Source organism: Balaenoptera physalus (genome assembly GCF_965194825.1).
Source record: "Balaenoptera physalus genome assembly, chromosome: 13".
Lineage (NCBI taxonomy): Eukaryota > Metazoa > Chordata > Mammalia > Artiodactyla > Balaenopteridae > Balaenoptera > Balaenoptera physalus.
Genome location: NC_138892.1, coordinates 47470919 through 47487145, shown reverse-complemented (window position 1 = coordinate 47487145; position 16227 = coordinate 47470919). Strand labels below are relative to the sequence as shown.

The following is a 16227-nucleotide window of genomic DNA, read 5'->3' as shown; positions in this document are numbered from 1 at the left end:
CTCTTTTGGGAGAGTTAATGAAGTTAATGGTCCTTGGGTTCATTAAGCAGGTGAGATTCATGATTTTAGAAAAGGATATATCTATGGATACCTGACGCTGATATTCAGAATCTGAGCATTGGAAATATAGAGGGAGGAGACTGACATCCAACTTAACATAATCATATGAAATTAAACCGGCAAAGTCACTGACTTGAATTTACTAATAATTATTAAAGCTTCTATTGGATTTATTTAATTGTATATCTTTCTAAGAAACTGGAATATACATTTTATATTGTTTGTTTATGTTCTTTCTTTGTGTTGTATAGAAAATTATATTCCCTTCTTTGGTGCTGCACCTCTGCCTGACACATATGACCATATGACCATATGACATTTATTTGATTACTTAGCTCTCTGCCCTATTTGACTATGAGCTCTTTAAGGTCAAGGAACATTGTTTAGGTGGCGTACAGTATTAAGCACTGTTTAATGTTGCTTGTGAAAATATATGGGATTGGGTTATTTTATTAGCTTAACTTTTGACCATAGAAGTTGGAGATCATTTTTTTTTTCCTGTGTCTTGAAACCAAGAATTGAAAGAGAATGGAAGATACTTTTTTAAAAAAGTTCATGACTTGTTTACCTTAATCGGACATAAATATTTCAAAGAGAATCGGCTAGATGAAGGAATAAGCTTAAGTAGCAGATGACTATCATGTCATCGCAAAGGGTTTTCTAGGAGTTCTGACACATGTATTGGAGATTTTAGAAAATTTAGAATTCATTCTCTCCTACTCTCACCCATCATCCAATTTCCCTTCCTGGGAGATCAACATGTACCGTCTGGATAGCATTGAAACTTGGCTTTTAGGAAGATCAGAGTTGGGTCTGTCTTTAGGATGTTTTAAAACGCCTAGGATATACCCTGGAGGTTCCACGTGCTCAGATCGCCATAGGTCACAGACACTCTTCTTACCTGTCCTTCCCTCCATCACCACTTGTCGGGAAGAGATTCCTCCGCTTACTGTGGTTACCACCATGGAGTAGAGGCTGCCCGATTTGAGGGAGTGGAAGCTGTATCTGCTGGTGTCACTGGAGACACTTTCATTTTTGATGACCACGTTTTCATGGATCAGTAAGACTTGGTAGAAGTCTATGTCTCCCAATGCTTGGGTCCAGTTAGTGAATAGACTGTTTGTTGTGCCTTGGTTGGCCACATGCAAGCCGGTCACTTGGGCAGGCACTAAAACAGAATAGACAGGGAAGAAAAAACAGATGACACTTCGTCACCCTAAGGAGGTATAACAAAAATGAGTAAAAAATGGAGTCTTGAAAATGCTAAAAAAAATATATATATTTTTTGATATAGACACTCAGCTTTATTTCAAGTGAAATATGGAGAACTATACCTCTACAGAGACTCTACCACTCTGAAAAAGCTGCTTATATGGGAAATCAAAATTATTTCAGATCCAAGGATAAGATGATGCATGCCTATTAGGTAGTCTTGATTTTTAAATTTTAAATAATAAAAGGCTGCTATTTTTTTTATTATATGATATCACTTACATGTGAATTCTAAAAAATAATATAAATGAACTTATTTACCAACAGAAACAGACTCACAGACATAGAAAGCAAACTTATGGTTACCAAAGGGGAAGGAGAGGGAGGGATAAATTAGGAGTATGGGATTGGCAGATACATAAAAGGCTGCTATTTTTGAAGATTGCTTACTTTTTTTTTTTTTAAACATCTTTATTGGAGTATAATTGCTTTACAATGGTGTGTTAGTTTCTGCTTTATAACAAAGTGAATCAGTTATACATATACATATGTTCCATATCTCTTCCCTCTTGCATCTCCCTCCCTCCCACTCTCCCTATCCCACCCCTCTAGGTGGTCACAAACCACCGAGCTGATCTCCCTGTGCTATGCAGCTGCTTCCCACTAGCTATCTATTTTACGTTTGGTAGTGTATATATGTCCATGCCACTCTCTCACTTTGTCACAGCTTACCCTTCCCCCTCCCCATATCCTCAAGTCCATGCTCTAGTAGGTCTGTGTCTTTATTCCCGTCTTACCCCTAGGTTCTTCATGACCTTTTTTTTTTTTTTCTTAGATTCCATATATATGTGTTAGCATACGGTATTTGTTTTTCTCTTTCTGACTTACTTCACTCTGTATGACAGACTCTAGGTCCATCCACCTCACTACAAATAACTCAATTTCGTTTCTTTTTATGGCTGAGTAATATTCCATTGTATATATGTGCCACATCTTCTTTATCCATTCATCTGTTGATGGACACTTAGGTTGCTTCCATGTCCTGGCTATTGTAAATAGTGCTGCAATGAACATTGTGGTACATGACTCTTTTTGAATTACGGTTTTCTCAGGGTATATGCCCAGTAGTGGGATTGCTGGGTCGTATGGTAGTTCTACTTGTAGTTTTTTAAGGAACCTCCATACTGTTCTCCATAGGGGCTATATCAATTTATATTCCCACCAACAGTGCAAGAGTGTTCCCTTTTCTCCACACCCTCTCCAGCATTTATTGTTTCTAGATTTTTTGATGATGGCCATTCTTACTGGTGTGAGATGATATCTCATTGTAGTTTTGATTTGCATTTCTCTAATGATTAATGATGTTGAGCATTCTTTCATGTGTTTGTTGGCAATCCGTATATTGAAGATTGCTTACTTAATGTTATTTTATCTGTCCCTACCCCGTGAGAACTCAAAGCCACATGATCTACTGGAGCTGATGGTTGTTATGGGGTGGTATTGGGAAATCCCTTTAACCTTGATTAGATTGTAGTCTAGGAAACTGGTAATTCTTTATTGGCACATTCTCAAGAGGACTATTCTTATCATACATGAAAATGCTACAATACTATATGTTACAGTATTATATAATAATAATAATGATAATGATAATGATAACAACTGATTGCCTGTTATGTGCCAGTTATGGACTCTATGCTTTATAGATGTTATATCATTGGATACTCATTCAAAACTCTATAGAGTTGATTTTTTTAATTCCCTTTACAGAGGAGGAAACCAAGGATCATAATGTAAGTAACTTAGCCTATACAACAGTGCTAACAAATTGTCATTCTGGCGTCCAAAACCTGATTTGTCTCACCTGTGAGCCTGTGCCCTTTACCTAATTAACAACTACTGTGATTTTTAACCTGTCCATCGACAAATCTTTTACACAGATCTTGAAGTTGGTACTTGATCAACATACATCTCCTTTGTGCCTCTTCCCAGAATTATGATAATCAAAGGGATTGGAACCTTGCACAACCCTTCTCAGAAATCACTGACTTTTGGATTTAGGTACAAACATACTTATTAAAATACATTACTGTACATGGATCAAAAGATTCAATTCCAATTCTAACTTTCATATGGAAAGCAAAGGAATTAATATGCCAAAACAGTTTTGAAAAAGAAGAATAAAGTTGGAGGACTAACATCATCTGATTTCAAAACTTCTAGAAAGCTACAGTAATGAAGACAGTGTGATACTGGCAAAAAAGTAGACACATAGACTGATGGAACAGACTTGAAGGTCCAGAAATAGACCAAACACATATATATAGTCAATTGATTTTTTTTTATAGAGATGCAAGGGCAATTCAGTGGAGAAAGGAGAGTCTTTTCAACAAATAGGACTGGAATTATTAGGTGTGCATAAGCAAAGAAATAAACTTTGCCCCATATCTCACACATATACAAAAATTAACTCAAAATTGATTATACATCTAAATTTACAACCTAAAACTATGAAGCTTCTAGGAGAAAATTTTGGTGACCTTGTGTTAGACAAAGGTTTCTTAGGTATGACACCAAAAGCATGATTCGTGAAAGAAAAAAAATGGTAAACTGACATCAAAATTAAAAACTTATGTTCTGCAAGATATACTAATAAATTAATGAAAAGACAAACGAGGGGAGGAGATCAAGATGTTGGAGTAAGAGGACAGGATGCTCACCTCCCTGTCATCAAAAATACATCTACATGTGGAGTGATTATCACTGAAAACTAATTGGAAACTGGCAAAAAGACTCTTGTACAACCAAGACTGTAAGAAAGATATACACGTAATAGGGTAGGAAGGGAACAGAAGTGATTGGGTCAGGACCTGTGCACCTCAGAGGGGACTCAGAGGACAAGGGAGATGACATTGGTGGACACTCAACCTGGGGAGTGAGCAAGTTAAACCAAGTTTGGGCATCTCAGTCTTGGTGTCCTACATGAGGAGACAAGCCCCCTTAGCTGGTTGGAGAACTTCTGGGACAAAGAGAAGAGCTGAGGAAGTCTGGACTCCATTCATGAGGGGCACACACATGCTGGCTAACCGCCAAGGCAGAGCAGAGAAAGGTCTGCTCTAGTGGCTGCCGAGTTTCCCATGACCACCTGGCACATGTACCAGCCCAAGCCAAGCAAACATTCTGACCCCACTCACTTCATGCCACAATGTGGCACTGGATCTGGGGCAGCCACAGCTGGGGAAGAAACTTGACTGTGGGACCCAGAGGTGACCCGGAGCAGCTCCACCCCGGGGTGGAGGCTGGGTGGGGCAGCACATCTATCCTTGGTGCTTACTCAAGCAGTGCCTCAGACTGCCCAGATCTCTGACGGGGTGGCCACTCCACCACAGCTAACCTCCGGATACATGTAGAGCTCACATGGGTCCCACCTGCCCTGTGGAGCATTTCCACAACAGGGTAGGGGCAGCGGATGCAGGCAGTAGTGATCAGCTGGGAGAGACAAAGGGGACCTGCACCAGAGGCTGCATCTGAGTGGAGCCATAGACACCTACACGGGCAGCGCATTGGAACTCTGTCTGCACACAGGCCCCACTTGCTTCAGCACTCCCCTCCTCTGGGGTAAAGACCCTGGTGCTGGGAGAGGGAAAAACACACACTTAAGTGAACAAAGTCAGCTCGAGCCTGATCCTCAGGGTTTCTGCCCAGCAACTTGGGATCAGACCCCACCCCTGACAGGGCAGTGATGGCCACTGAACAGAGAGGAAGTCCCACCTCACACCTGGCACCAGCTCTAGCCCCTCCACCTCCAGCCCAACCTCTACCAAGGTGACAGCTGCCATCTATCACCCTAAAACAACACTCTGCATAAAGATGTAACTTGCGTTCATGTCAAATCCAGCTCTTGCACCAAAGACACTGGGCGAACACAGCCTGTATAGGGATGCTCCCACATAAGAACACCCCTTTAAGACCACAATAGGTAACTGTTTCATCTAAATTCATAGAGGCAGAGAAAGTTAAGCAAAATGAAAAAGCAGAGGAACTACTCTCAATTGAAAGAGCAAACAAAACTCCCTAAAACAATAAATAATGAAATGGAAGTAAACAATTTACCAGGTAAAGAATTAAAAACATTGGTAATAAAAATGTTAACCGAATTAGGGAAAAGAATTTATCTAAACAGTGAACATTTTAACAAGGAACCAGAAGATATAAAAAAGATCCAATCAGAAATGAATAACTCAATAGCTGAACTAAAAAAAATGTACTAGAAGGAATGAAGAGCAGACTAAGTGGTACATAGGTGATCTGGAAGATAGAATAATATAAATCACCCAATCAGAACAGCAAAAAGAAAAACAAATTTTAAAAAGTGAAAGCAATTTAAGAGATCTCTGGGATAACATTAAGTGTACCAACATTTGCATTATAGGGATCCCAGAGGAGAAGAGAGAGAGAAGAGGATTGAAAATGTATTTGATGAAATTATGGCTGAAAACTTCCCAAACTTGAAGAAGGAAACAGATATCCAGGTTCAGGAAGTGCAGGGGGTCCCAAACAAGACGAATCCAAGTAGAGCCACACCACATATCATAATTAATGGCAAAAGCTAAAGAGAAAATTCCAAAGGCAACAAGAGAAAAACAAAGACTCATATACAGGGGAATCCCCATAAGGCTATCAGCTGATTTCTCTGCAGAAATATTCCAGGCCAGAAGGGAGTGGCATGATATATTCAAGTGCTGAAAGGGAAAAACCTGCAACCTAGGATACTCCACCCAGCAAGATTATCATTTAGAATAGAAGTAGAGATAAAGGACTTCTCAGACAAGTAAAAACTAAGAGTTCATCAATACTAAATCTACCCTAAAAAAATGTTGAAGGGTCTTCTCTAAATAGAAAAGAAGTAAGAATCTAAACAAAAGGGAAAATCTCACTAGGAAAGGTAAATATATAATAAGAATGGAGGATCAACTACTTAAATAAGCCAGTACATACATTAAAAGATAAAAAATTGTAAAAACAACTATAATAACACTATACAGTTAAGGGATAAGCGGAAGATGTAAAATATGGCATCAAAACACAGAATGTGGGGGAGGAGAGTAAAAAATATAGGTCTTTTAGAATGTGTTTGAACTTAAATGACTATCGGTTTTAAACAAGTAGATATAATTGTAGGTCAGCATATGTGAATCCCATGACAACCATAAATCAAAAAGGATAAAATATCTAGGAATAAACTTAACCAAGGAGGTGAAGTATAAACTCTGAAAACTATAAAAACATTGATGAAGTAAACAGAAGACGATACAAAGAAATGGAAAGACATTCTGTGCTCTTGGATTGGAAGAATTACTATTGTTAAAATGGTCATACTACCCAAAGTAATCTATAGATTTAATGCAATCTTTATCAAAATACCCATGTCATTTTTCACAGAACTAGAACAAATAATCCTAAAATTCACATGGAATCACAAAAGACCGTGAATTGTCAAAGTAATCTTGAGAAAAAAGAACAAAGCTGGAACTATCAAACGCCCGGACTTCAGATTATACTACAAAGCTACAGTAATCAAAACAGTATGATACTGACACAAAAGCAGACACATACATCAATGGAACAGGATAGAGAGCCCGGAAATAAACCCACACACCTATGGTTATTTAATCTATGGCAAAGGAGGCAAGAATACACATTGGAGAAAAGACAGTCTTTTCAGCAAGTGGTGCTGGGAAAACTGGACAGCTACATGTACAACAATGAGATTAGAACATTTCCTCACACCATATACAAAAATAAACTCAAAATTGATTAAAGACCCAAATGTAAGACTGGAAATCATAAAACTCCTAGAAGAGAACATAGGCAGAAGACTCTTTGACATAAATCGTAGCAATATTTTTTTGGATTTGTCTCCTAATGCAAAAGAAATAAAAGCAAAAATAAACAAATGAGACCTAATTAAACTTAAAAGCTTTTGCACAGCGAGGGAAATCATTGACAAAAAGACAAACCTATAGAATGGGAAAAGATATTTGCAAACGATATGACTGACAAGGGGTTAATATCCAAAATATATAAACAGCTTGTATAACTCAGTATAAAAAAACAAACAATCCAATCAAAAAATGGGCAGAATACCTGAATTTTTTCCAAAGAAGACATACAGGGGGCTAACAGGAACATGAAAAGATTCTCAACATTGTTAATTATTAGAGAAATGCAAATCAAAACCACAATGAGATATCACCTCACAGCTGTCAGAATGGCTATCATCAAAAAGTCTACAAATAACAAATATTGGGAGGATGGGAGGAAAAGGGAACCCTCATGCACTGTTGGTGGGAATGTGAATTGGTGCAGCCACTATGGAAAACAGTATGGAGGTTCCTCAAAAAACCAAAAATAGAACTCCCATATGATCCAGTAATTCCACTCTTGGGTATATACTGGAAAAAATGAAAACACTAATTTGAAAAGATACATGCACCCCAGTATTCATAGCAGCACTATTTACAATAGCCAAGATATGGAAGCAACCCAAGTGCCCATCAACAGACAAATGGATAAAGAAAATGTGGTATAGGGACTTTCCTGGTGGTGCAGTGGTTAAGAATCCGCCTGCCAGTGCAGGGGACACAGGTTCGATCCCTCGTCGGGGAAGATCCCGCATGCCACAGAGCAACTAAGCCCATGCACCACAACTACTGAGCCTTCACTCTAGAGCCCACGAGCCACAACTACTGAGCCTGTGCGCCACAACTACTGAAGCCCGCATGAATAGAGCCTGTGCTCTGCAACAAGAGAGGCCGCGACAGTGAGAGGCCTGTGCACCGCAATGAAGAGCGGCCCCCGCTTGCCGCAACTGGAGAAAGCCCACGCACAGAAACGAAGACCCAACACAGCCAAAAATAAATAAATAAATAAGTAAAATTAAAAAAAAAAAAAAAAGAATTCTCAAAACTCAATGATAAGAAACAAAGAACCCTATTAAAAAATGGGCAAAACATTTGAAAATATCTTCTTCCACAAAAAGATAAGTGGATGGTAAATAAGCATATGAAAAAAATGCTTGAAACCATTAGTCATTAAGAAAAGGCAAATTAAAATCACATGAGATACCTCTCCACATTTATTAGAATGGCTAAAATTTAAAAAACCAAACAAACTGAAAATACCAAGTGTTGCTGAGAATACGGAGGAACTGGAAATATCATACATTGTTGGTGGGAATGTAAAATTTTACAACCACTTTGGAAAACAGCTTGGTAGTTTCTTACAAAGTTAAACATCCACTTACCATATGACACAGCAATATGAGTGGTGGGAATAATGAAAATGATCTTAAGTCTAAAACAATGCCTTGGACTTTCATTGCTGGCACAAACCATGAAAATCCCCCCAATACACGCAACTGCACATGTTGGATAAAACACAAAAATGTAAATGCATGAATGAGTTGTCAAGAATGTAAGGAATTCTCAGAGACCTATAAGAAAGTGACAGAGAGGTAACTGGATCACTGAAGCAGACTGTCACCATGAGGGCATCTTTCAAACATAAATTTAAGCTTTGATTTTATAGCTTTGCAAGAGCTATGAATAGGACTTTCCCAGGGTGAGGAACCTCATAGGTGACTCTGCATATTATTGGATCCTGAAACTTTACATTCTAAGCGTAAGTGAAATAAATACTTCCTCTCTATTCCTCAAATACTGCAGCCTCCTTAATACTAGGTGGAGAAGAAGAAATTTCCACTGAGAATTCATAATGTCAAGACAGCTTCAGTGAGTTTGCAACCCAAATTCATAAAACCCTGGGTGATCAAAAAAACCTCAAGTTGACAATTTAGATTAAAATAGGTCTGGGTTGACAGCAATCTTGTGCACCTGAAAGAATCAAGTGAAAAGAAAATTCTTTCTGAAACCCACCTTCAAAAAAGGGCCCAAAGAATTCCCACAGAATAAAATCCCAAGGTATATGAGTTTAGAATAAAACATCACAAACATTTAAGGAAGTAAGCAGAATGAGAAAAAGGCAGAAAACAGTAAACAACAGCACTGAACTCCTGAATATTGCAGATATTATACTGATCAGACATAGAAGGAAAATAAAAATCATTAATTTGCTTATAGAGATAAAGGAGGAGAATGGAAAGAGCAACAGAATACTAAACATATTTGGAAGAGAACCAAAGAAAATGTTTAACAGTGAGGAACATAACAATTAAATTTTAAAACTCAGTGGGTGGATTTTAAAATAGATTAGATAGAACTAAAGAAAGATAGATTAGATAGAACTAATGAACTAAAACTAAGAGCTGAGGAAATTATCCAGACTATAGCCCAGAGAGCAAATACATGGAAAACATGAAAAAAAAAAAAAAAAGTATACAATGCCCAGTACAGAACAACAGGCTTTTAAAAAACATTTGTAAGTTGAATGTTAGACAATTCAGCAGACAGGATACTTTTAAAGCCTAGAATTTATAAAAAATGTTACCTGTTCTTCCTTTTGTTGAAGATGAGTTTTTCAGGTCTCCACTAATACTGCTGACTGTAGCTATGTATTTTCGTCCAGGCACCAGGTCAGTAAAAGTGAATTCTTTGGCATCTTTGGGGAGCAACTTGTGGATGAGTAAGAGGTCTCTGTCGATTAGTGAAATGATGTATTTCTCCCATTCTGCTGCAGGGGTCTGCCACATGACACCCAGTGAGGTTTCATTGGCGTGTTTGACACGAAGCTGAAGGACAGCCAGGGGCACTGGGGAAAAAGCAATGGACATTCGGGTCATTGATTAACTTGGATACACTCCAGTATTCTTTAGAGATCTGTTCTCTTCCATCCACAGGAGTGTCCCAGTTGAGCATTTCTTTTCTGAATGCTTATGAGCGTTTAGAAAAAAAAAAGCTAATCACAAAAAAACTTTGTTCGTGTAACATAACCAGAAATAAGGACTCAAAAGAATACTCTTGGAAAATACTTTACTGGGTCATTTATTTTTGATCATCCTCCAGCAGATATTAATATTTGGAAAATGAAGAGATAACTGGAAGACACAGTGGGCAAGCTAAAGACGTGTCTTGGTCCATTTCTTTGACATTCTTCTAAGAACACTGCGTCAGTGTAGTTATTTCCTTATTAGCAGGCAAGACTAAAAGAATATATTTGAATTTCACTCCAAGTATGGAGCATTCCATGTCACAGGGATTTTCATAGAAATGTTGAGTTTAGCAGGTCAACTCTCTTATTTGAAAGTTGAGGAAATGGACTCAGAGAGGTTGTGACTTGCCCAAGGAATTACAGTATAATGGTGACAGCAAGAATACCAAAACCCATGTCTCAGTAGCCTCACTCTCCTCTGCCCTAAAATCTGAATATATCCCTCTCCACTTTAACAACTCTTCCTTGGTACCTGAAAATCCCCCATTAGTCAACAGTGGGTCAGGGCAGTGATTCTCTAACACTGATCACCAGCAAAAGGTTATCAACTATCTACTTTGTGGGGAGGATTCTCTCAGATTGTTTCCTTCCTGTTCTTTTGGTGTTAGAAAGGTCTTTCTTTTAAAAAAACAATGAACCTACTAGTGGAAGTGATTTCTAATACTCTAATTTGACAAAATTAAACATTACCAACCTATTTCAGTTTGTCAGTCTATAATGCCTCAAATACAGGGAACCCTGGGGTATGACATTGATGGTTACCTGGGTTACTTGGAAGAAGGACCAAATTAAGGTTCCAGCAGTCATTAACACCTTGATATTCGCTTACCTGTCCTGCCATGGCAACGCTTAGAATTCTTCAGATTGCCGCTCTCAACAGTGACTTCGACCTCATACTGTCTTCCTGGTATGAGCCCCACATCACCTATGACATAGTGTGTTTCCTCCTTTCCCACGGTGATGTTGAGCAGCACCAAAGAATCATTCAAGAGCAGGATACGATACTGCTCCCAGTCTCCAGCAGGGGGCGACCAGCTCACTACCAGGGACCTTGTAGAACCATTGCTGTTTGCCTCCAGGTCCCCAACTTTCTCTGGAACTAAACAGTGAAATGATGTCAAAAGGAGATACTAAAATCCAAAAGTAAGGATGCTCATTCACTTTTCATGGGCAACAGTAGATAAGAGACCTAATAGCTGCAATTCAAAACATTTCTATAGAATGGGCTTGAGGACGCGGGAAGGGGGAAGGGTAAGCTGGGACGAAGTGAGAGAGTGGCATGGACATATATACACTACCAAATGTGAAATAAATAGCTAGTGGGAAGCAGCCACATAGCACAGGGAGATCAGCTCGGTGCTTTGTGTCCATCTAGAGGGGTGGGATAGGGTGGGTGGGAGGGAGACGCAAGAGGGAGGAGCTATGGGGATATATGTATATATATAGCTGATTCACTTTGTTATACAGCAGAAACTAACACACCATTGTAAAGCAATTATACTCCAATAAAGATAATAAAAAAAAAAACCAACAACCCATTTCTATCCCCTCCTGATGTTTGTGAATTGCAAATGAGCATTCTGGAGCCATTGGACACTCGAGAAATGCATGTTAAAATCATTTTAGTAATATATCAGTAATGTGATCTTCTGTAACAGTGTTAATAACCTAGTGATACAAACGCTGTGTTTTTCTGATTGCATACCAGCCCTAGAGACAATACTGATGTTGCTTATAATGATGGTGACAGTGATGGACGTGGCATCTTTTGGAAGAGACCCTGGATGCTGTGGTCACAAAACATGCCTCTCTTCCCACGGAAAAGATTAATCTTCTTGCAATACAACTCTGATCTTATTATTCTTTGCTCAAAAACATTTAAGCTTTCTCCATTAACTACAGAATAAAACATCAAGTCCTTGGTGTGGTGTTTGTAGCCCTCCTAAATCAGACCCCATATCCTGCCAGTCTTCACTCTGACTACTCCCTGCAGCCCCCCTCCCTCGTTCCCCACTCTTGAATGCTGGCTTCCAGTTTCGCGTTCTGTAGACCTGTAAGTCTCCTGGGCTCTTCCGCCTCTGTGCCTTTGCTTGTGTTATTCCTTCCACCTCAAATGCCCTTCCCTCTTTTCCCTCTTAACTCGCCAAGAGCTTCATATTTTTAAAGTCCCAGTTAAAGGCCATTTCCTCCCAGAAGTCTTTACTGATCTTCTGAAAGAGAGTTTGTTTCTCTTTTCTTTCTGACCATATATATGGCTCTTACTTGGGATCTCCAATAGCACAGACAATGGACTCTGGAATCGGACAGCCTGGCTTAAACCCCACCACTTATTGGCTGGATGACTATGGACATGTTATTTGACCTCTTCGAATTACCTATAAACTGGTGATAATATCAGGACCTCTCTTGCGGTTTTGGTGTGAACTGAATGAAATAATGGTGTAAAGTGTTTAGTCAGTGCCTGATCCATGGAAATATCAATATAATTACCATTATTAAAATATAATATTTTTATTGTGTGTGTGTGTGTGTGTATTCTACATTTGTGTGATTAAAATGTAACTTCCTTAAAAGTGAGGGTCGGCAAAGTAAATATTTCAGGCTTCTTGGGCCACATATGGTCTCTGCCTCACATTTTTCTTTCGTTTTCTTTCTTTTTTAAAAATCTCTTTAAAAATGTAAAAACCACCCTTAGTTTGGGGCTATACAAAAACAGATCACAGGCCATATTTGGCTGAAGGGTGTAGTGTGCTGAACTCTGCCATCTTAATAACTCTCAAAGCTCATAATATGGTAATTTACAGGAAGAAGGCACTGGATAAATGTTTGGTGACATAAATAAAATAATTTATGGGAAACATGGGTAAGTGCTAACTGACCTTCATTATAAGAGTTGATCAGAAATGTTTTATTCATTAGTATCAATGCTAATTCATTTGTGCTACTTAAGTGGTGTGACCTGAAATAGCACAGGGCAGAGCCAGAAATACAGATCATTCAGGAATCAATCCAAATACATTTGCTTAAATAATCAGACAAATGCAATTAACCCCCGGGTTGACTCTGTATAGAGGAGCCTGGCCCATAGACACCCTGAGTCATGTAGACCATACTTCCCAGGTTGGGAAAGGGATTTTCCTTCTAACTTATCCTGTTCTAAGGTGGATCAGAGGGTGATTTGAGCAACTAAGGAATTTCTGGAGCCTTAGACTCACCTGTTCTGCCCACTGCCATCTTATGAGCAGACAATTCACCAGAGACACAGCTGATGGTGACTTGATAAAGTCGTCCAGGGGCTAAGTCTTTAAATTGAGTTTCAGTAATCTGGGGTGCTAATATTCTGGATTCTTTGATGGTCCCTTGGTGAGACAGTGTAATGTTGTAGAAATCCACATTTCCAGAAGGTCTTTGCCACTTGACTTTTAGAGAGGTCAAAGTGCCATCATTTGTCACCTTCAGATCTGAGACTTCCATGGGGGCTAATTAGGAAGAAAGGGGAAGAGACTTTAACTCAGGATATCATACCACTCTTATGGCCAAATTTTGACCTGTGTCTTAATCTCTACAAGCCACACTCCCTGCTCTGAAGAAAACAACTTCACAAGGTAAAAATAATACTGCAAAACCAAAGAAAGGTTGTCTGGCTAGTGGAGAGAGGACAAACATGGCAGTCAGGAGCCTAGATTCTGCCTCAAACTTGGCCATTGGTTGGCTGGGCAACCCTGGGCAGCTCTGTCTATCTTACTAAGCCTAGGGGTCCTTACTGCCTAATGATGGCTTGATCAAAAAAACTTAAAATGGTCTTTTCCAGTTCTGAAAATCTTTAAGTGGAATCCTCAAAGAATGTCATCTGCCTAATTTCTTCCTGTCTTTATGTATTTAATAATAGCTAGTACATAATAAATAGATTGGTTGACTGGCCATCATAAAATTTTTTGTGCTAAAAATACTTTCTTTTTCATATTGAATCATGATAAAGTTAAAGCTTAGGAGTTGTGTCATTATTTCATCAGAGGAAAATGATTACAAAGGAGAGACACTTTGGTGAATATATTTTCTACCTTTTGCCTATGCTATAATTTGGGGCCTCACTAATGGCATAATATAAATTCACAATGTTTCATTAAAATAATGGGCATGGCACATTGCTTTTGCATATGCCAGTTAGAAGTGCAATTTGCTCTTGATATACATAAATAATTCTTAAAATATATGGTACATTTTTGTTGGGAATATATATATATATATCTTTGAGGTGTGATATGAAAGGTATGTAAATATATAGGTGTCCCCAGATATCTTTCCCACCAACCTTCTGTTATTTCAGGAACTGTTCTCTCTAGAGTAATGTCTAAGGCACTACATATTTTAGAGTTTCTCTTAAAATTACATAGCTTCCCAAAGGAGGGGATTTATTAACACATTAGACCCACCAGAAGCATTAGAATCCACTTGAATGTAAGCTCCATGAGGGGAAAGACTTTGTCTCTCTTGGACATTGTTATATCCACTATGTCTGGTATATAGTTTACACCTAATAAATACTGATTTAATGAATGAATGAATGAATAAGTATGTATATAAATGATTCATTAAAACTTAGCACAGATTAGTTTTCTGGCTATGTTAGGCTATGTGAACAGGTTCTATAGAATTGGGTCTCAGGAGATGTTTTGTTGGATAGAGGGTCTGGGCAATGGCTGTTTCTTTATACAAAGACCTAAGAGTAGGTCTTTGTATAGCATTGAGAAGAGTAATCCTGGTTCATTGTGAGTGATGTCACAAAGGCAGGGGATGATGCCTGTTTAAGAGAAGGAAGTAGGAATCCTTAACTAAAAAGAGAAGCTAAGACTATATCAGTGATTAACTCTGCTATTTCAAAAGGTTGTCAAGGACGAGCCTAAACTTTAGAATGAGAGGGAACCCCTCTTTCTCTAAGTAGAAAAGTGGATACATATTAAGGTCTTCTACAACATATGCATTTCAATTTGTCCTATACTACCATTATCCAAATAATTTAATAAACCTTGTTTATTAACATTTCCTTGATTTGAGCTTTATTCTTGTTCAGAATAGCTAGGGAAACTTACTTGTCCTGGCTGGTTTCCATCTGTAGTTTTGCAGCCCTGCAGCCTCGGTAACAATGGTGACATTATAGAGGTGACCAGGTATCAGTCCATGAAAAGCATAGGAAGTAGTAGATTTGTCCATGGCATAACTCTGAACTAGAATTCCTTTATCCATTAGTATCAGCTGGTATCTCTCCACGTTCCCAGAGCCACGTGACCAGGAAATCAGGAGAGAATTCGTTTTCGCTGAAATACCAATATCTTTCACTGGCGATGGCACTAGTGGGATACAATGCATTTTCAAAGGGTCATTTATAATTTCCTTATAGAAGGTATAGACACATTTCATTTGAAACCACACATCCATTTATGCTTCTCTGTACATCTAACTTGTGTAATAACTAATGAAAATAGCACTCTCGAAATTTTATTGGAACCTGGATTAATGCTCTTTTCAAAGACCACAGCCTAAAGCTACATCATAGTTTATCTGTCTCCCCCACTTAACAGGTATCAAGGTAGATTTTGTCAATGAAGTATGATGTGGCATAGCAGTAAAGGGAAAAGAGAAAGGAAAGAACTGTAGAAGTTGAAAACTGGAAAGAGAGCAACAGAGCAGGAGAGAAAATGAGGGGAGAGTGAATGATAAGAAAGTACGTTATGGAAGGAAATGGTAATGTGTCATTGATAACGGGATGCGTGGGTGCAAGAAAAGAATTGTTCCAAACATAGGAATATTCAGGAAACACCATGACTTGAAGTTAAGAGAAGAATATACAGGGGAGGGAAAACATTTAAAAAATAATTTTCATTGCACAAACTCAGAAAATGAGGCAGAAAATCCTGTTGCCTAACATTTGACTTAGAAGGGCCATTAGGAAACATCTTCCTCATTTTGGAGAAAATTCCAGTCCCAGAGAAGTTCCATGACTTGTTC

The 16227-nt window shown here is 38.5% G+C and overlaps 1 protein-coding gene across 3 annotated transcripts in view; it reads right to left on the bottom strand.

Annotated features, from left to right (window-relative positions):
- Positions 1-16227, bottom strand: part of PTPRB (protein tyrosine phosphatase receptor type B) — a 117929-nt gene that overhangs the window by 58495 nt on the left and 43207 nt on the right. For all 3 annotated transcript variants that reach the window (XR_014252873.1, XM_082422673.1, XM_082422674.1), the window contains 5 exons: positions 15312-15569; positions 13437-13700; positions 11051-11320; positions 9781-10041; positions 962-1228 (listed from right to left, as the gene is read on the bottom strand). Coding sequence is in view for 2 of the 3 variants with exons in the window: in XM_082422673.1 (XP_082278799.1) it covers positions 962-1228; positions 9781-10041; positions 11051-11320; positions 13437-13700; positions 15312-15569 (1320 nt within the window). In the remaining variant the exon portion in view is untranslated. The remainder of the gene's footprint in view (positions 1-961; positions 1229-9780; positions 10042-11050; positions 11321-13436; positions 13701-15311; positions 15570-16227) is intronic.